Below are 9,916 nucleotides of genomic sequence, written 5' to 3' on the forward strand. Positions count from 1 at the left end.
ATAGAACAGTGCTTTGCCCATAGTAAGCGCTTAATAAATGCCATTATCATTATTATTATTACCTTGTATCCCCCCACAGCGCTTAGAACAGTGCTTGGCACATAACAAACGCCATCATTATTATTCTCTGTGCCTCAGTTCCCTCATCTGTAAAATGGGAATGAAGACTGTAGGCCCCACGCGGGAAAACCTGATCACCTTGTATCCCCCCTAGCGCTTAGAACAGTGCTTGGCACATAGTAAGCGCTTAATAAATGCCATCATCATTATTATTATTACCTTGTATCCCCCCCACAGCGCTTAGAACAGTGCTTGACACATAGTAAACGCTTAACAAACGCCATCATCATTATTCTCTGTGCCTCAGTTCCCTCATCTGTAAAATGGGGATGAAGACTGTGAGCCCCACGCGGGACAACCTGATCACCTTGTATCCCCCCAGAGCTTAAAACAGTGCTTTGCACATAGTAAGCGCTTAATAAATGCCATCATCATTATTATTATTACCTTGTATCCCCCCCACAGCGCTTAGAACAGTGCTTGGCACATAGTAAGCGCTTAACAAACGCCATCATCATTATTATCTGTGCCTCAGTTCCCTCATCTGTAAAATGGGGATGAAGACTGTGAGCCCCACGCGGGACAACCTGATCACCTTGTAACCCCCCAGCGCTTAAAACAGTGCTTTGCACATAGTAAGCTCTTAATAAATGCCATCATCATTATTACGATTACCTTGTATCCCCCCACAGCGCTTAGAACAGTGCTTGGCACGTAGTAAGCGCTTAGCAAACGCCATCATCATTATTCTCTGTGCCTCAGTTCCCTCATCTGTAAAATGGGGATGAAGACTGTGAGCCCCACGCGGGACAACCTGATCACCTTGTATCCCCCCAGAGCTTAAAACAGTGCTTTGCACATAGTAAGCGCTTAATAAATGCCATCATCATTATTATGATTACCTTGTATCCCCCCCAGCGCTTAGAACAGTGCTTGGCACATAGTAAGCGCTTAACAAACGCCATCATCATTATTCTCTGTGCCTCAGTTCCCTCATCTGTAAAATGGGGATGAAGACTGTGAGCCCCACGCGGGACAACCTGATCACCTTGTAACCCCCCAGCGCTTAAAACAGTGCTTTGCACATAGTAAGCTCTTAATAAATGCCATCATCATTATTACGATTACCTTGTATCCCCCCACAGCGCTTAGAACAGTGCTTGGCACGTAGTAAGCGCTTAGCAAACGCCATCATCATTATTCTCTGTGCCTCAGTTCCCTCATCTGTAAAATGGGGATGAAGACTGTGAGCCCCACGCGGGACAACCTGATCACCTTGTATCCCCCCAGCGCTTAAAACAGTGCTTTGCACATAGTAAGCGCTTAATAAATGCCATCATCATTATTATGATTACCTTGTATCCCCCCCCAGCGCTTAGAACAGTGCTTGGCACATAGTAAGCGCTTAACAAACGCCATCATCATTATTCTCTGTGCCTCAGTTCCCTCATCTGTAAAATGGGGATGAAGACTGTGAGCCCCCCGTGGGACAACCTGATCACCTTGTATCCCCCCTAGCGCTTAGAACAGTGCTTGGCACATAGTAAGCGCTTACCAAATGTCATTATGAATTAATTAGGCGGGTGAGGGTGGGGGGGGTACTTACCCAGGCCGGGGGGGTCCGGAGGAGGAGGAGATGGGCATCGGCTGGGTGGGCCAGCGCGGGCAGGCCCGGGTTCCCGGCCCCGGACATCTCCGGTGGGCAGCCCGCTGGCCGCTGGCCGCACAACGCTTTGGAGAGGGCATTGACTCCCCGGAGAGGCAGGAGGACCCCCAGGGAGCGGACCTCCCCCCCCCCCCCCCCGGGAGCAGCCCCCCTGGAGAAGCCCCCTGCAGAAGCCCCCAGAGCAAGCCCCCCAAGAGCAAGACGCCCAAGGGCTGCCCCCCAAGAGCAGAGCCCCCAGGAGCTGACCCCCAACAGCAAGATTCCCCCAGGAGCAGCGTCTCCGAGCAAGACCCCCAAGAGCAGACCCCCCTGAGCAAGACCCCCCAGGAGCAGCTCCCTGGAGAAGCCCCCAGCGCAAACCTCCTGGAGCAAGATTCCCCCAGGAGCAGCTCCCTGATCAGAGTACCAGAGCAAGGCCCCCCCAGGAGCAGCTCCCTGGTGGACCCCCCCGCGCAGACCTCCTGGAGCAAGATTCCCCCAGAAGCAGCCCCCCTAACAGAGCCCCAGAGCAAGACCTCCCGGAGAAGCCCCCAGAGCAGACCTCCTGGAGTAAGACCCCCGGATAAGCCCCCAGAGTAAGACCCCCTGGAATAGATTCCCCCCCCCCCCCGGTGCAAGATTCCCCCAGGAGTAGCCCCCTGAAGAAGCCCCCAGAGCAGACCTCCTGGAGAAGCCCCCCCGGAGAAGCCCCCAGAGCAGACCTCCTGGAGTAAGACCCCCGGATAAGCCCTCAGAGTAAGATCCCCCCCCCCCCCAGGAGCAGCCCCCTGAACAGAGCCACTGAGCAAGACCCCCCAGGAGCAGCCCCCTGGAAAAGCCCCCAGAGCAGACCTCCTGGAGCAAGATTTCCCCAGAAGCAGCCCCCCTAACAGAGCCCTAGAGCAAGACCTCCCGGAGAAGCCCCCAGAGCAGACCTCCTGGAGTAAGACCCCCGGATAAGCCCTCAGAGTAAGATCCCCCCCCCCAGGAGCAGCCCCCTGAACAGAGCCACTGAGCAAGACCCCCCCAGGAGCAGCCCCCTGGAAAAGCCCCCAGAGCAGACCTCCTGGAGCAAGATTTCCCCAGAAGCAGCCCCCTGCAGAAGCCCCCAGAGCAAGACCTCCCTAGGAGCAGCCCCCTGAGCAGAGCACCTGAGTAAGAACCCCTGGAACAGACCCCCCCCCCCCCCCCCCCGGAGCAAGAGTCCCCCAGGAGCAGCTCCCTGAGAAAGCTCCCAGAGCAGACCTCCTAGAATAAGACCCCCGGATAAGCCCCCAGAGTAAGACCCCCCCCACCAAAAGCAGACCCCCGGAGCAAGATTCCCCAGGAGCAGCCCCCCAAGAGCAAGACTCCCAGAGCAAGATTCCCCAGGAGCAGCTCCCTTGAGCAGACCCCCCAGAGCAAGATTCCACCGGAGCAGCCCCCTGGAAAAGCCCCCAGACCAGATCCCCCTGGAGAAGCCCCCCCCCAGCAAGATTCGCAGAGCAAGACTCCCCCAGGAGCAGCCCCCCAAAGCAGTCCCCCAGAGTAAGGCCCCCAGGAACAACCCCCAAAGCAAGACCCCCCCAGGAGCAACCCCCTGGAGAAAGATTCCCCTGGAGCAGCCCCCTGGAAAAAACCCCAGAACAGACCCCTAGAGTAAGACCCTCTGGAGCAGACCCCCCCCCTCCCAGGAGCAGCCCCCAAAGTTAGACCCCTCCAAAAGCAGCCCCCTGGAAAAGTCCCCAGACCAGATCCCCCTGGAGAAGCCCCCCCAACCCCCGAGCAAGATTCCCAGAACAAGACTCCCCCAGGAGCAGCCCCCTGGAAAATACTCCAGAGGAAGAACCCCAGGAGAAGCCCCCCAGAGTAAGACCCCCAGGAACAACCTCCAAAGCAAGACACCCCCCCCCCCCCCCCCCGCCAGGAGCAACCCCCTGGAGAAAGATTCCCCCGGAGCAGCCCCCTGGAAAAACCCCCAGAACAGACCCCTAGAGTAAGACCCCCTGGAGCAGCCCCCAAAGTTAGACCCCTCCAGTAGCAGCCCCCTGAACAGACCTCCAATGCAAGACCCCCAGAGCAAGACTCCCAGGAGCAAGATTCCCCCGGAGTAGCCCCCTGGAAAAGCCCCCAGAGCAGACCACCAGTGCAAGACCCCCAAGAGCAGACCGTCCAGGAGAAGCCCCCTGGAGAAAGACTCCCCCGGAGCAGCCCCCTGGAAAACCCCCCAGAACAGACCCCTAGAGTAAGACCCCCTGGAGCAGACCCCCCCCAGGAGCAGCCCCCAAAGTTAGACCTCCTCCAGAAGGAGCCCCCTGGAAAAACCCCCAGAGCAGCCCTCCAATGCAAGACTCCCAGGAGCAAGATTCCCCCGGAGTAGCCCCCTGGAGAAGCCCCCAGAGCAGACCCCCAAGAGCAGACCCCTCCAGGACAAGCCCCCTGGAGAAAGATTCCCCCGGAGCAGCCCGCTGGAAAACCCCCCAGAGTAAGACCACCCTGGAGCAGCCCCCCCCCCCCCCCACAGGAGCAGCCCCCCAAAGTTAGACCCCTCCAGGAGCAGCCCCCCTGGAGAAGCCCCCAGAGCAGACCCCGAAGAGCAGACCCCCCAGGACAAGCCCCCTGGAGAAAGATTCCCCCGGAGCAGCCCCCTGGAAAACCCCCCAGACTAAGACCCCCTGGAGCAGCCCCCCCACACCAGGAGCAGCCCCCAAAGTTAGACCCCTCCAGGAGCAGCCCCCTGGAAAAGCCCCCAGAGCAGACCTCCAATGCAAGACTCCCAGGAGCAAGATTCCCCCAGAGTAGCCCCCTGGAAAAGCCCCCAGAGCAGACCCCCAAGAGCAGACCCCCCCAGGAGAAGCCCCCTGGAGAAAGATTCCCCCGGAGCAGCCCCCTGGAAAACCCCCCCAGACTAAGACCCCCTGGAGCAGCCCCCCCACACCAGGAGCAGCCCCCAAAGTTAGACCCCTCCAGGAGCAGCCCCCTGGAAAAGCCCCCAGAGCAGCCCTCCAATGCAAGACCCCCAGGGCGACATTCCCAGGAGCGGGCCCCTGGAGCAAGATTCCCCCGGAGTAGCCCCCTGGAAAAGCCCCCAGAGCAGCCCCCCAAGAGCAGAGTCCCCAGGAGAAGCCCCCCACCCAGAGCAAGCCCCCCCAGGACCAGCGCCCCGCGGCCTAGCCCCCCTTCAGAGCGTCGGCGGGCTTTCAGCTGGGCGATCCGGTGGCCACCATCAGCTGAGCTGTGCTAGCCCGGGCTCCTCCAGCTCCGGGCCACCCAGCCTTAATGCGCCCAGCGCCAGCAGCAGCAGCAGCAGCAGCAGAGGAGGCGGGCAACCAGACACCAAAGCCCGTGCCAACAGCCGGGGGCGGGGGGCGAGCTGGGGTGGGCAGGGGCTACCAAGCCCAGGGCAGAACAAAGACCACCCTCCCACCGCCTCCACCTCTTTAATCTCCTAAAAACGCTCAGCCCCCCAGGTGGGAAGGGAGAAAACAGGCTCCCCTCCTCCCTTTAATTCATTTCCCCTGCTGCTGCTCTCTCCTCTCAGATCCCATCCCTATCAGTCATTCCCAGCGCTTGGAACAGTGCTTGGCGCATAGTAGGCGCTTAAATACCATCCTTATGGCTAGTTTCATTCAATCGTATTTATTGAGCTCTTACTGTGCGCAGAGCGCTGGACTAAGCGTTTGGGAGAGGACACAACCTCGTGTAAAATGGGGATTAAAAGTGTGAGCCACGTGTGGGACAACCTGATCACCCTGTATCTACCTTAGAGAAGCAGCCTGGCTCAGTGGAAAGAGCCTGGGCTTTGGAGGCAGAGGTCATGGGTTCGAATTCCGCCTCCGCCACGTCTGCTGTGTCACCTTGAGCCAGTCACTTAATCAATCAATCAATCAATCGTATTAATTGAGCGCTTACAGTGAGCAGAGCACTGTACTAAGCGCTTGGGATGTACAAGCTGGCAACATATAGAGACAGTCCCTACCCAACAGTGGGCTCACAGTCTAGAAGGGGGAGACAGAGAACAAAACCAAACATACTAACAAAATAAAATAAATAGAATAGATAGGTAGCATTCTCTGAGCCTCAGTTACCACATCTGTAAAATGGGGATTAAGACTGTGAGCCCCATGTGGGACAACCCGTATCCCCCTGTGCTTAGAACAGAGCTTTGCACATAGTAAGCGCTTAACAAATGCCATTATTATTATTATCCCAGCACTTGGAACAGTGCTTGGCACATAGTAAGTGCTTAAATACCGTCATTATTGCTAGTTTCATTCAATCGTACTTATTGAGCTGTTACTGTGTGCAGAGCACTGTACTAAGCGCTTGGGAGAGTACACAACCTCATCTGTAAAATGGGGATTAAAAGTGTGCGCTGCGTGTGGGACAACCTGATCACCCTGTATCTACCTTAGCGCTTTGAACAGTGCTTGGCACATAGTAAGTGCTTAAATACCATCATTATTGCTAGTTTCATTCAATCGTACTTATTGAGCTGTTACTGTGCGCAGAGCACTGTACTAAGCGCTTGGGAGAGTACACAACCTCATCTGTAAAATGGGGATTAAAAGTGTGCGCTGCCTGTGGGACAACCTAATCACCCTGTATCTACCCCAGCACTTAGAACAGTGCTTGGCACATAGCAAGCATATTTAGTGAGCGCTTACTGTGTGCACAGCACTGTACCAAGCGCTTGGAAAGTACAATTTAGCAACGTATAGAGACGGTCCCTACCCAACAACAGGCTCACAGTCTGGAAGGGGGAGACAGACAACAAAACAAAACAATTAGGTGTCAATACCACCAGAATTAATAGAATTATAGTATAGCTATATACACATCACTGGGAAGCAGCGTGGCTCACTGGAAAGAGCCCGGGCTTTGGAGTCAGAGTTCATGGGGTCAAACCCCGACTCTGCCAGTTGTCAGTTGTGTGACTTTGGGCAAGTCACTTCACTTCTCTGGGCCTCAGTTACCTCATCTGGAAAATGGGGATGAAGACTGTGAGCCCCCCGTGGGACAACCTGATCGCCTTGTAATCGCCCCAGCGGTTAGAACAGTGCTTTGCACATAGTAAGCGCTTAATAAATGCCATTATTATTATTATTATTATCATTAATAATATAGAGTCATAAGTATGCACAAATCTACACAAGTGCTGTGGGGAGGGGTAGGGGGGAGGGCAGAGGGAGGGAGGGGGGCGATGGGGAGGGGAGGAGGACGAGGAGAGGAAAAAGGGGGCCTCAGTCTGGGAAAGCCTCCTGGAGGAGGTGAGATCTCAGTAGGGCTTTCCCTCTTGAGCCCTGCTCTCTATTTATTCTATTTACTCTATTTATTTATTTATTTATTTATTTATTTATTTATTTTACTTGTACATTTCTATCCTATTTATTTTATTTTGTTGGTATGTTTGGTTCTGTTCTCTGTCTCCCCCTTTTAGACTGTGAGCCCACTGTTGGGTAGGGACTGTCTCTATGTGTTGCCAATTTGTACTTCCCAAGCGCTTAGTACAGTGCTCTGCACATAGTAAGCGCTCAATAAATACGATTGATTGATTGATTGATTGATTGCTCTCCCCTCCCATCTTTATCCGGAGAGCTCTCAGTTCCCAGTTCAATTGTCTGCTCATTCATTCATTCAATCGTATTTATTGAGTGCTTACAGTGTGCAGAGCACTGTACTAAGCGCTTGGGAACTACAAGTTGGCAACATATAGACGGTCCCTACCCAACAGTGGGCTCACAGTCTAGAAGCCCATCTTCCCACATCCCCAAAAGTACTCAGCTTCAAGTCCTTCCCTAAGGATCCTGCTTTGAAGATTATGGCTCTTGTTAAGCGCTTCCTATGTGTCAAGCCCTGGGCTAGATGCAAGCTAATCCAGTTGGACCCAATCCCTATCCCACCTGGGGCTCCCAGCTTGGTTTAGAGAAGCAGTGTGGCTTAGTGGAAAGAATACAGGCTTGGAAGTCAGAGGTCTTGGGTTCTAATTCCGCTCTGCCACTTGTCAGCTGTGTGACTTTGGGCCAGTCACTTCACTCCTCTGTGCCTCAGTTCCCTCACCTGTAAAATGAGGATTAAGACTGTGAGCCGCACGTGGGACAACTTGATCACCTTGTATCCATTCATTCATTCATTTAATCGTATTTATTGAGCACTTACTGTGTGCAGAGCACTGTACTAAGCGCTTGGGAAGTGCAAGCTGGCAACATATAGAGATGGTCCCTACCCAACAGTGGGCTCAGAGTCCATGAGTTACCTCATTTGTAAAATGGGGATGAAGACTGTGAGCCCCACATGGGACAACCTGATCACCAGCGCTTAGAGCAGTGCTTGGCACATAGTTAGCGCTTAACAAATGCCATCATTATTATCCCCATTTGACAGATGAGGGAACTGAGGCCCAGAGAAGTGACTTGCCCAAGGACAAACAGAAGACAAGTGGCCGAGCCGGACTGCGAACCCAGGTCCTTCTGACTCCCAGGATAGCAGAGTGGATTGAGCATGGGCTTTGGAGTCAGGAGGTCATGGGTAATAATAATAATAATAATAATAATAATAATAATAATAATAATGGCATTTGTTAAGCACTTACTATGTGCAAAGCACTGTTCTAAGCACTGGTGATCAGGTTGTCCCATTTGGGGCTCAGAGTCTTCATCCCCATTTTACAAATGAGGTAACAGGCAAAGAGAAGTGAAGTGACTTGTCCAAAGTCACACAGCTGACAAGCAGCGGAGTCAGTATTAGAACCCATGACCTCTGACTCCCAACCCATGATCTTTCCACTGAGCCATGCTGCTTCTCTAATCCCAGCTCTGCCACCTGTCTGCTGGGTGACCTTGGGCAAGTCACTTTGCTTCTCTGGGCCTCAGTGCCCTCATCTGTAAAATGGGGATTGAGATGGTGAACCCCACGTGGGACAGGGACCGTGTCCAACCCCATTTGCCTGTATCTACCCCAGCGTTTAGTACAGTGCTGGCACAAAGTAAGCACTTAACAAATACTATAATAATTATTATTATTTCCACTAGGCCATGCTGCTTTTAATCAGCACCTGCCTAAATGCCCAGCCCTCCGCTGCCATCCGGAGCTTCTCATGCCATGGTTTGCCCTTGTTTATTCAGCACAAAACCTTCCATCTCTAGTCTCAGGCTTCAGCAGCCTTCTCCAGGCCCTGGCTCCGCTGGCAGCCCCTTCTCTGGGGCCCTGGGCACTGACCCCAAGTTTGAACTCTCACTGTAAGCGGGCAGGTTCTATTTCCTGAATCATCATCCAGCGCTTAGTACAGTGCTCTGCACACAGTAAGCGCTCAATAAATACGATTGATGATGATCAAATACTTCAGGTCTCCTCTCTCCCTACATTCATCCCCGTTCCAGCCCCACAGCACTTACATCCACATCTGTCATTTATCAATTTATACAAATACCCGTCTCCTCCTCTAGACTGTAACCGCATTGTGGGCCCGGAATACATCCGCTCATCATTGTATCGTACTCTCCCAAGTGCTCAGTATAGTGCTCTGCACACAGTAAGTACCCAGTAAATATGATTGATTGAAAGCCACATGTGGGTTCCTGCAATTTGCCCTCTCGGTCACCTAACGCCAGAAACAAAACCAGAGCAATTCAAGTTTGCCCTCGTGGCAGACCTGAATAAAATACGATGACCGCGTACCGTGTTTCAAAATTTCTTCTTGTGCCCACCAGAGTCCTTCATACGCCAATGTTTTAATGGCTTGTTGAAACATTGGATCTCTGACCTGTCTTGTCTTCTGCCGTCGAGTCGTCTCTGACCCATAACGATGCCATGGACACATCTCTCCCTGAACGCCCCACCTCCATCTGCGATCGTCTGGTAGTGTATCCACAGAGTTTTCTTGGAAAAAATTCCGAAGTGGTTTACCGTCACCTTCTTCCGTGCAGTCAACTTGAGTCTTCGCCCTCGACTCACTCCCACGCCCCTGCTGCACAGCATGGGTGATTTTTGACTTGTAGCAGATTGTCTTCCACTTGCTAATAATAATAATAATGACATTTGTTAAGTACTTATTATGTATGAAACTGTTTTAAGCACTGGGGGGGGATACAAGTTGATCAGGTTGTCCCACGTGGGGCTCAAAGTCTTCATCCCCATTTTACAGATGAGGTAACTGAGGCCCAGAGAAGTTAAGTGACTTGTCCAAAGTCACACAGCCGAGTGGCGGAGCCGGGATTAGAACCCAAGACCTCT

The 9,916-nt window shown here is 53.4% G+C and overlaps 1 protein-coding gene across 1 annotated transcript; it reads left to right on the plus strand.

Moving 5' to 3' along the window:
• The first annotated feature begins 1,696 nt into the window (after nucleotides 1–1,696).
• Nucleotides 1,697–4,928, plus strand: LOC119949812 (early nodulin-75-like). Its single transcript, XM_038771654.1, has 4 exons — nucleotides 1,697–2,275; nucleotides 3,379–3,680; nucleotides 3,755–3,929; nucleotides 4,209–4,928. Exons 1-4 carry the CDS (start codon nucleotides 1,697–1,699, stop codon nucleotides 4,926–4,928), a joined length of 1,776 nt encoding a protein of 591 aa, XP_038627582.1.
• Nucleotides 4,929–9,916: the final 4,988 nt, after the last annotated feature.

This window comes from Tachyglossus aculeatus, chromosome X1 (assembly GCF_015852505.1).
Source record: "Tachyglossus aculeatus isolate mTacAcu1 chromosome X1, mTacAcu1.pri, whole genome shotgun sequence".
NCBI classification, from domain to species: domain Eukaryota; kingdom Metazoa; phylum Chordata; class Mammalia; order Monotremata; family Tachyglossidae; genus Tachyglossus; species Tachyglossus aculeatus.

Excerpts from the sequence above, each read along its gene's own strand:
- LOC119949812 (XM_038771654.1), top strand. The coding sequence starts at position 1,697 with ATGGGCATCGGCTGGGTGGGCCAGCGCGGGCAGGCCCGGGTTCCCGGC. Across the intron at positions 2,276-3,378 it reads CCCAGAGCAGACCTCCTGGA|GAGCAGCCCCCAAAGTTAGA; the intron begins GTAAGACCCCCG and ends CCCCCCTCCCAG. Across the intron at positions 3,930-4,208 it reads CCCCAGAACAGACCCCTAGA|GAGCAGCCCCCCAAAGTTAG; the intron begins GTAAGACCCCCT and ends CCCCCCCCACAG.